The following is a 15759-nucleotide window of genomic DNA, read 5'->3' as shown; positions in this document are numbered from 1 at the left end:
GACTGAAAACAATTAAACAGAGAGTTTCTAACAGAAACTTCAGAATTCAAGTGCTGTCTATCCTTAGCTATGCCTGCCTTTGGTGTGGCTGGCCAGCCACAGGTCATGCAAACTGCTGTCATGGTGATTTCAAAATACATCGTTTGATATCCCCATCCAGAGGAAGAACTCTAGGTCTGAGTGCAGACAGAAGCGCAGTATTTTCATTTGTTTTCTTCTTGGTTTTCTCCCTTTTGTTCTGTTTCTTACACAATATGACTGGTGTATGCGTGTATACGTTTAGCATAATTGTATTTATGTAACCTATATCAGGTGGCTGGCTGTCTTGGGCAAGGGGCAGGGGAGGGAGAGAGGGAGAAAAATTTGGAACTCAAAAATCTTATAAAAAAATGAATGGTGAAAACTACTCTTCTGACCTCATTTGGGGTTTTCTGGGCAAAGATGTTGCAGTAGTTTGCCATATTCTTCTCTGGCTCATGTTACAGAAAAAGAAACTTCAAGAGGCAGAGGGAAGGGACTTGCCCAGGGTCACCCAGCTAGGAAGTGCCTGAGGGTAGGATTTGAACTCCTGTCTTCCTGACTCCAGACCCAGGTGCTCTATTCACTGGGCCACCCACAGCCCCGAACTAGTGATTACTGAATTCCTTACTTGCCGATCCCCTCCAGGAATGAAAAGGGCCCTCTCCTAGTGATTTTTTCTGAAGAAGAGAAGTGGGCCTTTCCCTCAGATGAGGTGCTGCTAACTGCTTTGGAGGAAGGAAAGGTGGGCATCTCAAGGAGAGAAGAGGCAGTCTTGTGAAGTCTCAGTTCCCGCCTTTAACCTCTGAACTTGGGAAAGGCCTTTGTTCCTGACCTGACCCACCTTTCTGGGGGTGGGGGTGGGAGGGAATCTGGAAGGGGCTTTTACTTTAGACAAAGACAAGTTCTTCATCTTTTCTGTTGTATTACTTAAGTATTTTCAGTTATCCAGGCCTTGTTCACACCTAGCAAATAACTGAGATGTGTTCTCACCTGAGAAGTGGATCGACCATCTTACTTTCTGTGAGGAAGATTCTTGACTCATCCTCTTTCTTGTTCACTTACAAAGCACAGGGCTCTGGTGGCCAGCACTGGGCAAACAAAGTCAGCTCTGAGCAGACTCTGGCCTCAAGGAACTTACAACCCAAAGAGGAAACTGGGGCACACAGTGAGGGGCCTCAGTACAATGCCCAGACAAAGAGAAGAAATTTGAGGAGAATGTTTCCTTAAGTTTATTGTTTATTTTTAACATTAAAAAAAAAAGAATGAGTTCTGAATTCTCTCCCTCCCTCTCATCCCTTTCCCACCCATTGAAAAGGCAAGAAATATGATATCAACTCTCCTTTGGAAATCAGGGAAAACATTTCCACATTCGTGATGTTACCAAAAAAAAAGAGCAAGAGAAGCAAAGAAAGTGGAAACATCGTGCTTCAGTCCGCACGTAAGACTCCGGCAGTTCTTTCTTCGGTGGGCAGCATCTTTGTCTGACATCCTTCAGAACGGCCTCTGGATTCATTGTGCCGATTGTTCACAGCTGCTCATTGTACAATACTGCGGCTGCTACATTCTTCTGAGGCATCCTGCTCATCGCTTCTTCTAGCACCATAGTATTCCATCATGTTGTTCAGCCATTCCCCAATTGATGGGTATCCCCTCAATTTCCAGTTCTTTGTCACCACAAAAAGAGCTGCTATAAATATTTTTGCACATGTGGGTCCTTTTCCTTTGATTTCTTTGGGATACAGACTTAGTAGTGGTATTGCTGGGTCAAAGGGTATGCGGTTTGATAGCCCTTTGAGTATAGTTCCAAATTGCTTTCCAGAATGGTTGGATCAGTTCACAATTCCACCAACAATGCATTAGTGTTCCAATTTTTCCACATCTCCAACATTTGTCATTTTCCTTTTGTCATTTAGTCAACCTGATATAAGGTATATAAGGTAGTACCTCAGAGTTGTTTTAATTTCTCTAATCAATAGGGATTTAGAGTATTTTTCATATGGCTATAGATGGCTTTGATTTTTTTCTTCTGAAAACCACCTGTTCATATCCCTTGACCATTTGATTTAATTCGCTATATATTTGCAAAATGAGTCCTTAATCAGAGAAACTTGCTGCAAATGATTTATCCCTAGTTTCCTGTTTCCCTTCTAATCTTGGCTGCATTGGCTTTGTTTGTACAAAACCTTTTAAATTTAATGTAATTAAAATTATCCGAGCACGTTTACCACGGTCATTTATTATTGTGCATTGTGCATCTAATCTATTCCACTGATCCCTGGGCACTGAACATTATGTCAGACGCGGTCACCATATCACTTATTTTCATTTGTTTTGTTTTTTATTATGTGGGTACCCCTTGCAGCATGCTCAGTCACTCTTTCTGGTTACCACAAGGAAAGTGGGCTAGACAAAGTTGTTTTTTGGGGGAGGTGCTATGTGACTGATGGATATGTTGGGTGCTCAAGATCTGCTCACTTTGAAATGTGAGGGTGATTAAACTGTAGAGAGGGTGGGCCCTACCTTTAGGCTGTGAATACATGCTTTGCTTAGGAGAGCTGGTGCTAGGGATGGTGTCATCTCCTGTTTCCTCTTCTTTCCTTTAGTTCAGGGCCTTGTGAGAACAAGCTTAGCGCCTTCCGCCAGGACGGTCCCATTGCACTGTGAACTCCTTGAGGGCAGAGCCTTGTGAGAACAAGCTTAGCGCCTTCCGCAGGACGGGTCCCATTGCACTGTGAGCTCCTTGAGGGCAGGGCCTGTCTTTTGCCTTTTTATTCCCAGCCTCGGCCTTAGTACCTGGTATACACTAGATGCTCAATTAATGCTTGCTTCTTTGTTTCCTTCCTTTTGAGCCCCTGCAGCAGTCGCTTCCAGATGCTATTAATTTTTGTTTCGTGTGATGTTTCCATGTCAGAAGGGGCAGGGATATGCTGTAGTGATGCTTTTTATTTTTACAGCCATCATCTCTGGAAAAACTCCTCCCCAACCACATCCTGCCCTGGAAATAAAGTAAGTTAAATAGAGTTAAACGTAGGGTAAAGCAAAGTAGGGAAGAGCAGGGAGTGGGCATTCTTCTGGCACTGCGTGCCAGAGGCCTCACAAACCGGATCCTCTTTGGTCCTCACAAGAACCTGTGAGGAAGGTGTTACTATGATTCCCATTTCATAGCTGGGGAAACTGAGGCTGACCAAAGCTCAATGATTTGCCAAGTCTGACAGTGCATTGCTGCACTTGTCCCTATACAAGGCACCCTGAGAAGTTGCTTAAAAAGATTTATTATGAACTTAACAGTAATACCAAACTTGTAATTAAAACAATGATGGATTACACTAGCTTTATGTCTTTTAATTTAAACATGCCCATGAATTTCAGCACCCGTAATATCCTGACTTTTCAGTCAGCATCCTTTGTTCATTACCATTCACTTTTCCTCTTACATAGTCCCAATCAATAATCAGAATAGCTGCTGTTTACCTAGAACTGGGGTTCTGCGTCTTCTCTGTCATTGACCCTTTGGGTGGAAGTCTGGGAAAATCCATGAGCCCCTTCTCAGAAGAAGGTTTTTATTTTTTTTTTGCCTTTTGGAGGGCAATTGGGGTTAAGTGACTTACCCAAGGTCACACGATTAGTAAGTGTCTTAAGTGTCTGAGGCTGGATTTGAACTCAGGTTCTCCTGACTCCAAGGCTGGTGCTCTGTTCACTGTGCCACCTAGCCACCCCAGAAGAAGGTTTTTAAATGCATAAAATGAAATATGTAAGATTCCAAAGGAAATAATTCCATTGAAATACAGTTATCAGCAATATTTTTTCATTGTATATCCATATATGTATATGTGCGTAGGTATGTACACACATACACACACACATACACACACATCAAGGATTCCAGGTGAAGCACCCCTGCTCTAGTGATCTGAGGTTTGCAAAATACTTGACCGCATTATCTCGTTTGATTCCCAGAGCAATGCTGTGAGAGGCGGGTGCTATTTACCCATTTTACAGATGGGGAAGTTGAGGCTCAGAGAGGTTATACCAATTCTCTGCTGTCACAGAGGGCCTGATGCGGGATTTTACCTGCCGAGTGCGTCTCTACTAGTCAGTGTGCTGTGTTCTTCAGGCCATCAGTCAGGACCCTCATGGAAGGAGGGGGCAGCCCCATAGCCAGAAGAGAGATGCTCCTGCCCTGTTAACATGAGGTTGGGTCCCTCTGGGGAAGCCAGCTGGCAGCTCTGTCCTCTTGGCTGGGGTGGGGTGGGGGGGTCCAGGAAGACCTGCCCTGCTGAGGACAGAACGCTGCCTCCTCCCGTGGGCCTGGACCACCGCCAGAGGGACAGACGGGCAGGAAATCCCTGGCCACCAAGGAGCTTCGGCCTGTGTGTCATCTCCCGACTCCATGCCTTTGTCTTCCTGGCCTGCCTGGAATGCTCTCCTTCCTCCCTTCCCTGGTCTCCCTCCTCTTCCCTCCGCTGTTGGCACCTTCTCTGAGAGATGACCCACTGAGGCCGCATATTACACCTTGTCTGGATGGAGCTGTCTGTCTGCTGTCTCTCCTGGGAGCTCCCTGAGCACAAGGACTGATTCCCAGCACCTGTCACAGTGCCCAGCACACAGTAGGTGTTTAATGAATGCTGGCTGACTTGACAAGAGGGAAGAAGGAAGTCGCTGCATTTCTGAGACCATCTCCCACCCCAGCCCCAAACAAGGCACAAATTAGAGCGAGGGAGCCTTGAGGCCTAGGGAGCTGCAAATATCCAACAGCCAGGTCTCTGTGTGGATAAAGGCCCGAAGCCCCCCATGCAGAGGAGAGGTTTCTAGGTAGAAGCCCCTTGCTGGCTTCCTGCACTGCCACCCTAGGATGGCTGGCATCCTAGGGCACAGTCCTCACCTTCCACAGCTAATCCTCAGATCAGCTGATACAAGCTTTGTTATCCCCAAGCCCAGGCCAGCAGGAGGCCTGAAGTCATAGTGCCGTGCAGGGCAGGGTCCCCCTCTCAGAGAGTCCAAAAGCTCACAACTATTTTTCACAACAATACTAAGATGTTTTAATTTCAGAAAGAGCAAATACCAGTAGCATTAATTAAGCACCTACCATGTACCAGACCCTGGGCTTACCTAGGCTTTGTGCCCTCACTGCCTGAGGGATAAAGATAGGGTGAAACAGCTGGGGCCTGAAGAGCTCTAGACAGAAGGAAGCCGCTAGCATCAAGGGGGACCAGGAAAGGCTTCCTCCACAAGGTGCACGTTAGCTGAGACTCGGAGGAAGCCAGGGAAGGGAGCTCAGCGGGTGCAGATGAGGAGGGAACAGCCACGAGGCCGGTGTACGTGGGGAGGGGAGACTGGAAAGGCTCCTTGAGAGGGGTCTTCACTATGGTCCTCTGAGCCCCGGGGAAGGAGAATGGGCAGCGCGGCCTTGGGCCAAAGATGTGCTCCGAGCTGCCTTCCAGGCCTTGCTACACGTGAGGTCGCCGGGGAGGGTCTGCAAGGTTTCCCCCAGATCTAGCTTTGTGGTCTTTCAGCCATGGGACTGTTGACTAGGCGTGGCAGGGACCCTTCTAGGCATGACGTCACCCTTGGTGGCAATGCCCCTCGAGTTAATGGGATGATGACCCGATTAGGGAAGATGACATAAACTCAGGTTGCTGACCAGTTTTATGGTTTGTAAATGCTTTCCTCACAGAGCCTCAGGTGTTAGCCCGCCCATTTTAGAGGTGAGGAAACAGTCTGGGAGCAGCCAAGGGCTCTGGTTCTCCACATTCTTGAGAGATCTCCTTGGCTGGGTCCAGCGGCTCACAACCACTCATGAGAAGCCCACTGAATTAGATCAGACCACAATTTGCCTTCTAGTCCCCAACCCACATTTGTTACATGACCTAGTATAATAGTGAGTCAAGAACTGTTCACTTGACACAACTCTCGTTGTGATCTCCCCAAAACAGCAGGAAACAAACCACCTTCCATGTGGCCAGCCAACCAGGTGTCTTCCCCTGTGCCACTCTCCAATGAGTTTTGCTGGGGAAATGCTGGTGTTTGCCCAGGGCTCGGACAGTGGGGCACAAAGCCAGGACAGAACTATCCCCCTGTGGTCCTTCTCCTGGCAAGGACCCAGGGAAAGTGGCAAGACAGTTATTACTGTGTGGTCGTTCTGATCCTGGCAGGGCAGTGGCAGGGACCAGCAGATGGATGGAGCTCATGGAGTCTGATGCGAAAATGGCCCTTGCTACTGGCAGTCTAATTGAACCATGGCAGATCTCATCATTGGCATGCCCAGGTCACCCAGCTGGTAACGTGTGGGACTGGGACTTGAGCGCGGATCTCCGGAGTCTGTGGCCAGCCTATGGGGCACTCTAGCTCCTGCTTGCCCTCTCCGAGCTTGGAGCCCCACTCAGGAGTACAAGCTCCTGGAGAGGAGAGTGTGCCTGGCAGTGCCCAGTCCCCAGAGAAGAAGGCTGCATAGCTTGGACAAGGCAGAGGGGAAGAGCGCCCTGCAGATTCACTGAGGTGAGTTACTGGATGAAAGTGCTCCTCCAAATTGGCGAGGAAGCAGGATTTTGGGGAGTTGTTCATTGTCATGGACTGACGGGAACAGCCGTAAGTAGTCTGATGCCAAGTCCTTCTGTGCTGCCTCCGGTCCCCTGGGGTGGCCCCTCCCCTGTGCTGAGAGCTGGGCATGACTGCCCGGTCGATAAATGAGAATTTCTACCTATCTCATGGTCACCTTGTCAAGGAGATAATGATTGTAATTAAAGGCCTGAGAGCTGAGATTGTGAACTTTCTCTTCTTTTTAAAAAGTGTGAGGATTTTTTTTTATACCTTCACTACCCCATCCTTCCTCAAGTTAGTGAATGGACAAGAGGCCAAGAGGTTTGAGAGTGGAGGATAGTCATGGTGAATGAGTTCACTGAAGGGCTGAGGTGGAGGGGAGCCAGTGTAGGGGTGAGGATCTGGGAAACAATTGAGGGGCAGAGGGATTGGGGGGGCTTTCACAGGGCAGAGGGGAAGCCAGAAGGGGCAGGTAAAGGAGAGAGGACAAAGATGTTCCTTGCCTCAGTGGCAGGCTCCCCTCATCTCACATCTCAAAACACAGAACCCCATCTCTGATCAGAGCCTCACTGTTTGCCACCCCCCACCCCCCCATGGTGCACCAAAGACCACTGGACCCGAACCCAAGAAGGCTGAAATTCAAATCCAGCCTCAAACACTTACAAGCTGTGTGACCTTGGACAAGTCACTTCATGGCTGCCTGCCTCAGTTTCCCCACCTGTAAAATAGAATAGCACCTACCTTCCAGGGGTGTTGTGAAGATCAAAGGGGACATCTGGAAGGCATTTACCAGGCACAGGGTCTGACACACAGTGGGCACTTAATGTTCACTTCCTCCCCTCCACAGTGTGGTAGCCATTTTAAGGTGGTTCAGTGCAGCCCCAATGGGCCATGAGGATGGGGGAAGGTCAGCTCTCTGCCATCTCCCCACCATTTGGCTGGGTGGCCCGGCCTCCTCCCTGGCCCTGGGCCATGAGGATGGGGGGAATGTAAGAAATGATTAAACTTTCATTTCCACAGAAATCAGGTAATACATGAATTATGAAACCTAAGGAGTCTTATGTGTCAAAAAGTCTCTCACTGGTTACTCAGGGCTAGTGCAGGAAATAAGCTGGATGTAGGAAACATCATGGCAGGGAGTGCTGCCTACTTCCTGGCACAGCTGAGAGCAGGCACCCCTTCCTTTGTTCTGGGTAAACCCAGAGAATGCCTTTTCTTATGTCAACAACTACAAAGCCGGGTGAAGCCCCATCACAACCCCAGATACTTCTTGAATAATGGGACTTCTCTTATCTACGTTAGGTTATGTTCATGGCAAAGGAAAAACAGATATCCTGGGTTGTATTTTCAATGGACACTTTGTCAACTCTCTTATCAATTGAGAAAATTCCTTCCCCATGCTATGGTTAGACACAGATGGAGACTGTAAGTGAGTAACCAGACACCTTGAGTTGGGATTGTTCTAAAAGTATGTAAGGCTTACCAAATAAAGGATAAAGAACACAAAGCTGAGGGAGCACTGAAATATGGGGAATGAGAAATGGAAACGGGCAGAAGCTCACTTCTCAGGGCCGGGTGCTAGGCGTTTTTGGATAGGCTGCAAACTCTGCAATACCCAACCAATGGGGAACCAGGCGAGGGAAAATAAAAGACTGTGTTTCTGCATTGCAGGGGTCTGTCTACTTGTGGGTCACCCAGTTCCTCCTGAATTCACCAATGGCCATGTGGATTCTTGGCAAGGCACTTGTTTCTTATAGGGACCTGACCTCTGCCATCTCCCCACCTGGTGCTTCCCTCACCTTGCTGGGAACAGGCATCAAGTCAATACCCCCTTGGTTCTGGTGAAGGGCCTGTGATTTCCCTCAGGACTCTCTGGTCATCTCTCCCTCTGCACCTGGGCTCCCCCATGGGAATGGAAGGCCCTGGAGGGCAGGGAAGGCTTTACTTTAGTATGTGTATCCTCAGTGCTTAGCCCAGAGTAAGCATAAAATAAATGTCCATTCATTCATGCCCTCAGTGGTGGAGGGATGGGAGATGAGGTGTTTGGAGGCCACTGTAAGAGCTCTTGTGGCTGGTGATGAAGGGGAGGCTGTGGGAGCAGAAAGAAGCAGTCAAAGGTGAGAAGTGGTTAGGAGGTCAGTTGGACAAAACCTGGCCACAGACGGAATGTGGGGGAGGGAGGAGAGAGAACAGTTGTGGCAGGCAGGGACTCAGCAGTGCCCTGGAGTCCGTGCACAGGGCAGAGGGGGAAGATCCTGCAAAGGAGACTCTGAAGGACCAGGCAGGAGAAACAGAACAGGCAGCAGCTTCAAAAACGCCCAGGGCACCCCTGGCCACAGCCAACAGATGGGAGGGTGGTCACTGAGCTCCATGCGATCAGCCTAGCCCAGCAGTGACCACTGGCAAATCCTCCAGACAGAATTCAATCTCTACAGCAGAGTGGAGATGCTGACCTGAAAAGGGGCTCCTCCCACTTACCTCAGGTTTCAGCTCTAAGGGAGACGGAGAAACAAAGTCCCAGCAAGGTTTGAGTCTCTAAAATTGTCAGCCCAGAATGGCAAGTGTGGCTGAGGAGCTGGGCAAGCATCCTCCAGAACGAGCCGTCCAAGCCCCCGGACCAGGTCAGCCCTGACAAGGAGTGGCCTGGACGTGGGGCCCTCTGTGCTGGCTCTGGGGAGCCTCTGACAAGTGGACAGTTGAGCTGCTGCAACAGCCACCTGAATGGGCACCGTGGGATGATGGCATTTATCCCCTCCTGCAGGCTCTTCAGAGTGCTAGACAGCGGTGCCACCACAGAATTTCCTGGCAAGTTCAGTGCTCTAGTCCCTCTCCCCACCCCTGCTGCTCCCAAGAGAGAAGCTGAGGCCTGAAGAAAGGGCCTGACTGGTGGATGGGACGAGCCCCACCCAGAGAACTGGTGTTTCCCAATACCCTTGGGCTCCATTCTGATTATCTGAGCGTTTTCATGGGCGCTCAGGGCCTTTTTCCTTTTTTTTTTTTGGTGAGACCTATACTGGAGGAAATTCTGTTCCCTAAGGGAAAAACTGGACTGGGGCACAAGATACTGAGTCATCCCCTGAGAAATAGGTGTGGTTGAATCCAGCAGGATGGGGGGTGCATGGGGAGATGGGGAAGGAAGGAGAATGGCTGACATATTTAAGACTCAGTATCTGAGGTTAGAAATTCTGTTACTTATAGTAAGGGCTGGGGTGTGGCCTTCCAAATGATTTCTGTGAAAATTGCTTTTATAAAAACATAAAAAACAACCCACACTGTTTGACTACACAGGTAAGCAAATTTATTGTAAGACAGGACAACTATTGTGAAGAACAAGAATGCAAATGCAAATTTGGTTGACAGCAGGGGTAACTATCTGATTCCATCTCAATTACATACAAATCTAGGTGTGTGTATATGTATATATTTTTTTCTTCTTCCGAAAAAGCAGCTCCTGTGTTCTCCCATAGCCGCTAGGGGCAGATCTGCCTGCCTGAAGGGTAACCACTTAAGGCTTCTGCCAATCTCTGCTCACCATCCTGCTAGTGGAGGCGTCTTCTACGGGAAAGAGAGGATTCTTTAGCAGCCCTTTGACCTTCTAGTGTGTGTGTGTGTCTGTGTGTGTGTGCGTGCATGGCGCACGCAGAATGGTGGACAGAGACCGCCTGTAACAGGGGTAGAGACTGGATACTCTGGATTTTTCATTTTTAAAAGACTGAGTCAGAAAAGGACCCATTTTTCCTCCTGACTTTTTTTTCCGGATGCAAGAGGGCAGGGCCGTAACAGCCTTTTAAAGACTGGCTCCTTGAAGCTGTCTGTGGCTCTTTTAAACAAATGCAAGGAAAGAAGCCTAACACCTTGGGACCATGCTTTCCACGGCTGTCCCTGACCATTCTCTGCATCTGGACACATCACGGCTTTTCCAGATGCATCACCAGACTTCATTTGTTCTGAAGGTCACCCTGAGGACTGGTGAGTCACTACACATGGGCACACAGACCGTTCCGGTGGGGGCCCTACCCTGCTGGGGCGGCTTCAAGCCTGGAGTGTGTGTGTGTGTGTGTGTGTGTCGGGCCCTTCTACACCGACCCAAGGCCTTCATGGGTTTCTCTTGGTTATTTTCTTTGCCATATTTTAAACTTAGAGCAATTGTAGATGTCTCCCATGCCATAAGGTGGCCACCATCTGCCGTGCCATGCTAAGCTCCAAAGGCTCCAGTCCTGCCATCTCTTCCCAAAGGAGGAGTGTCTGTTCTCCCAGTGAACTGCCCGAAGGTCAATCAGATTCAAAGGCTTTGCAAAGGGCATGTCCCAGAGGGTGCTCAAGAGGAAGAAGGCTCACAAACCCGGACCATCCTCTAGCCAAGATAGAGGCCACAGCCTTGTACTGAGCTGAGCTGCTTTCTGAAAAGCAATCCAAACCCTGCAGATCACACACGCGTACACACACACACACACACACACACACACACACACACCCCCCCACTGTATTCGATTGTCAACGACATGCTGAAACAATTCAAGTCTGACATTTTGTTTTTTATCATACAAACGGATAACGAGAGAATTTTAAATTTCAAGCTCTGTTCCACAAGTACACAGTTAGCATCCACAAAAGCACCATTGGTTACAGAAGGAGGAAATAGCACCACAGAGTTTGAGGACCTAACTGTTCCCAGGCATCACTGAAACACGTGGATGAGGGAAATGGGCACAGAGCCTCCTGAAAACGGACAAGGCGACGGATGCCTTCTCCATTCGGGGCAACACTCACTGACCAATGAGAACCTGGAAGCTGTAGTACATGACAGCTGGCAGCTGGCGACCTGGTCACTCTAGAAGAACCCCAAAGTCGAAATGCTCCTCCTTGAGAGGGGACAGCTGACAGGATCTCGTTCCTCTTTGAAATGCAGGATTATATATTTACAGGCTCTCCTCCCTTCTACCTCTGCACTGCTAAACATCCCCTTGAAAGCGGAAATACTGAATGGGAAAACAAAAGTGGACTAAAGCCATTTCCTTTGGCCCACACTACTTCAACATGGCAGACAAGGCCCATGATCAGTGGCTATGGCCAAACCCAGTGTCAAAAGGCCTGATCAACCTGCCTTTTCTTGGGGAAAATGATAAGATGGGATAGGGGTATGATCGACTTTGTCCCATCTTCTCATCGATGGTCACCACAAGTGAAATGTAAGAGACCTGTACCAGGGCACAAGACCTCTCTTTCCCTTCCAAAAAGGCTGTGGTCATGACTCAGCTTAGGGACAATCAGTGATCTAAGGGAGGTAATACAAACTACAGCCATAGTGGACACTGAGAACTTAGACTAATTTGATGGATAAAATTTCTATCAAGAAATGATGTATGAAGGCTTGACTTCAGTCCTTCTGTCCAGTTTCAACATACTGTAAGATATAGCATGAGAAACGTGTAATCGGGACTGACAGAGGACAAGAGATTTAGATCTGGAAGGAAACTCCAAGGGCACAGAGACCACCCCCCTTACTTTGCAGATGAGGAAGCTGCAGTGTTGGGAGGTTCACAGGCAGTAGGGAGCAGCGTCGGGATTCACACTCAGGTCCTCCATTTTCTCCCATTGTAGCACGTGCTTCTCTGGATCCATCTCACAGAAAACTGCGAAGGGGAGCACACTTGCACAAGAGACCATTCCTTGGGCAGGTAGGTGTCTATGAATTTTGTATTTATACCATAATTTTGGAAAAGCCCAGGGCTTATTGGGAAAAAGTGCTAAGTCACAGGACAGCTGCATACTTATGTCCTAATTACACAGTGAAACAAACTGCGTGAAAACCAAATTGATTTTATACTCAAGTTATCAACAGCTTATCATTTTTCTATTGTTAACACAGCTTGGTTCTCACCATTACTCAAGTTCTACTTAGACCCAAACCTTCATAACAGTAAGCAATAAGCAGAAGTTCCTAAGAAAAATGGGAGGCATTACAGATGTCTGAGGGGTCTCTGTCAGCATCACGAAGTATTCCATTGGGTTTATAATAAAGATCATTCACACTATGGTTTACCACTTTTGGCTTAATACAGCCTGCCAAAAAACCACCAAAAAACAACTGAAAGCATTCCCCGAGATTGCTGCTACCAAAGCAAGTGGAGCCCAAACTCAATGAATCATTGGCAGACTCCTGCGTGAGAGACTGGACCTATTTCAGGGTCATTCACTAGTGCCCATAACTATGACACTGTTTTCACCTTTAACAGAGGAGTGAAGGGGACTGGAGAACAATGCCCACCAAACATGGGGAACGCCACAGCCAACGGTGGCCCTAAAGCTACAGCGCAATTCTGGGCCACTAAATAGGGTGAGTTTTTAAGACAAACACTCCCAGAGGAGAACAACCAAATTCTGTTCCTTTGGAAACATTCTTCTGGCGAGAAAATTCTTGTCTAAAAGTTAACTGTTCTTCTGGAGAGAAGACGAGGTTTCATTGAAGGGGGAAACAAGTAAAAGCCTTCATCTTCCCCTCGAATGAAGCCAGGCTCAGACAAATTCATCTCGTGGGCACCTGCCGAATTTCCTTAGTGTGACCTTGCCAGGAGCTGCCACCCACTCATCCTTGCTGCAGCCCCACACTGCTGGCTGGGAGCTGACAACTCGGAATGCTTGGCTGGAAAACAGCGGAACGGTTAATGCTTTAAGCTTATCCTGACAGCACGGATGGAAACCAAAATGTCATTAGGCTGGGCTGGGTTAACAGCCCTGGGATTTGGTCAGAAGTTCAAGACAGGAGAACGTTATTTTTCAATTACTGAATTTATTTTTTCTTAGCAAACACTTCCAAAAAGGGTTAAGGGAACGAAATGCCACTAACTTCACCACTTTCCTCTTTGATAGCTGAGGTGTTCCCTTCCGGGTGACACAAGCACTTCTGTTAGCTGCCCGTGGAGGTCACAGCACAATCATTCTGATTTACGTCTGCAAGTCTGGGCTGGCCATACGCTTCTCTGTGTGATTTTAGAAAAACTGAAAGACTACAGTAAAGCTATAAGGAATACCTCAGCTGAATCTAGACAGGTTCTAGGCCAAGAGAAAGGGCCTTTTCTTCCCGGTCAATCATTTCTATGTTTTACCCAAAGAGCATTTTAAGGCTTGATAAGAAACTAAACAAGCAGGTTTAGCAGTCCCAGGGAATATACTAGCTAGCATAGTTTTGGAGGGTCTTCTTTGATTTGAACTTTTGGTCCAGATTAAAGAAATGTAAAACACTGGGTAGTTTCAAGCCTGACAGGACTTTCCAGAGGGACAATGGAAAGAAGGAATGGTTTTCTAAATGCGTGCTTGTTACACACACACACACACACACACACACACACACACACTCTCTCTCTCCCCCCCCCCCTTCCCCTTGTAAAAGCTATTTGCTGGACAACCTCCTGCTTGCTACAAAGTACAAAATGATGACTGATACTGCTACCTGGCCCATGATTCCATTGATTCCAACAACCTGTAGGAATGTTTTATCATTTGAAATCAATGTGTCGTCTTAAATGAGAAAGCCCCGAGTAAAACGACATCAAATGTCTAATTGCAGGCACGACGAATGCTTTTTATTGCAACATTTTGTGCGTAATCTCAATGGCCATCTCACTGACTCAATATGGATACCAGTTTTCAGCACCATCAACCACGATATGACCAGAAAGCTGTGCCCCTGCCCCCAAGGAGACTGCATCCACCTCCCACTTTAACAGTCTAGCCTGGTCCTTTCCCACTCTGTACAAAGCAGGGCTTATTCTCCATGATCACAGACGGCTCAAATTCCTACAAGAGGCCCTATGTTTCTTTGGGTTGACTGGATCTTCCTTTTGGACCATGCCTGTGGGCTTGGCTAACTGGTTACCAACAAACAAAAGCTAAGGAAATGAACATTTGGGGGTCCTCCTCCCAGTCAGCGCTTCAAGTCAGATACCAGCAAGAGACCATTTACTTCAAGAGTTTTCGTCATGGTCAGTGGATTTTAATGGATTTTAAACATTCCCCAAGTCAGATGCTGAAGAACTAGGATGAGAGCATGGGGAGGGACGGACCTATGAAGAGGGAGGGCCATCCGGATACTAACAGCAAAGGGATGTGCAGTGTCTCAGGGAGGGAGAAGGGAGACTCCTGGCCTGACCCCCACACAAGGGCTATCCCTGAAGGCTGTTTGGGCAGCTCAGCTCAAGAGGAGGGCAGACGAGACGAGACGAGACCGAGACAGACAATTCCAGGTACGACAGTTCCACGTTCAGTCACCAAGGTGCCACAGTGCTCATGCTACATTTCTTAGTTATGCAATGACAAATCTATCTACAAGCAGGTGGTTTACATGTTTTTTTTTAACGTCACTGAATTACAATTTCACAAGTCTAGCATAAGATAATTTCCAGAAAATAATTATGACTTTCAAAAAATAACACAGCTTTTCATAACATTTAAAGATCTTTGCTACAGTGATTATTCAATTCCTAATTTAGCTCCTGCATCCCTGTAAGGCCTGAAAAGCATCATTAAGAGCTATTTTGGCAAGCTTCTTGAATATTTTGACATAGAGATCCTAGTCTCATGAAAGACCCCCTTTTCCACAATGGCTTACAGCTAGCCAATTTTTAGCATTCTGATTATACATTAAGCTTGTGTTTGCACTTCCCCCCCACTTTTTTTTCTTCAGCAGATTAAACACAACAAATAAAATAAGGCTGTAAGATGCTGGGTCAGACATTAGTCCCTTCATTCATTCCTAAAAAGGCAAGTCAAGTCATATGTTTTTAAAACACTGGTTATTAGTCTTTATGAATGAAGCATTTACAGAGTCAGTGGAAGGGTACAGTATGGCAGTAAAGGTAGTGAATATCGTAGGACACAAGTGAACCAAGCCTTAAGAATGGGAAAAAAGAAAATGATAAATGTCACTGCGTGGGAACTCTCCATATGAATGAATCTCAGAAACTGGGGAAGAGGCCAACCATGTGTAAGGGTTATGGGATTTAAAGATCTCCCATGCCCCATGGACGTGCTGACATAGCAGAGCAAGAGAAAGTGAAAAGCCGAGCTAACGGTCCTGCGGTTGGCAGTTGGTGGCAGTTGCCCTTTTTTTTTTTTTTTTTTGAGTTAGGACTCCTGCTGAGGACTGCCAGAGGCCGGAGCTGCTGGGAGCGCTCTTCCAGGACGCTGGGTGGTTGCTGTGAG

General features: G+C 47.6%; 1 protein-coding gene across 1 annotated transcript in view; it reads right to left on the bottom strand.

The window, feature by feature from the left end:
* Nucleotides 1-1226: 1226 nt before the first annotated feature.
* Nucleotides 1227-15759, bottom strand: part of PURG (purine rich element binding protein G) — a 39265-nt gene continuing 24732 nt past the window's right edge. Inside the window, exon 2 of the mRNA XM_069104938.1 lies at nucleotides 1227-3016. Within this exon, the coding sequence (XP_068961039.1) occupies nucleotides 2837-3016 (180 nt within the window). The 3' untranslated portion in view covers nucleotides 1227-2836. The remainder of the gene's footprint in view (nucleotides 3017-15759) is intronic.

This window comes from Petaurus breviceps, unplaced genomic scaffold (genome assembly GCF_028583685.1).
Source record: "Petaurus breviceps papuanus isolate PSGF00001 unplaced genomic scaffold, PetGlider_PUasm1.0 689, whole genome shotgun sequence".
NCBI classification, from domain to species: domain Eukaryota; kingdom Metazoa; phylum Chordata; class Mammalia; order Diprotodontia; family Petauridae; genus Petaurus; species Petaurus breviceps.
Note: the sequence above shows the minus strand (reverse complement) of the source record. Positions and strands in the feature narration are given on the sequence as shown.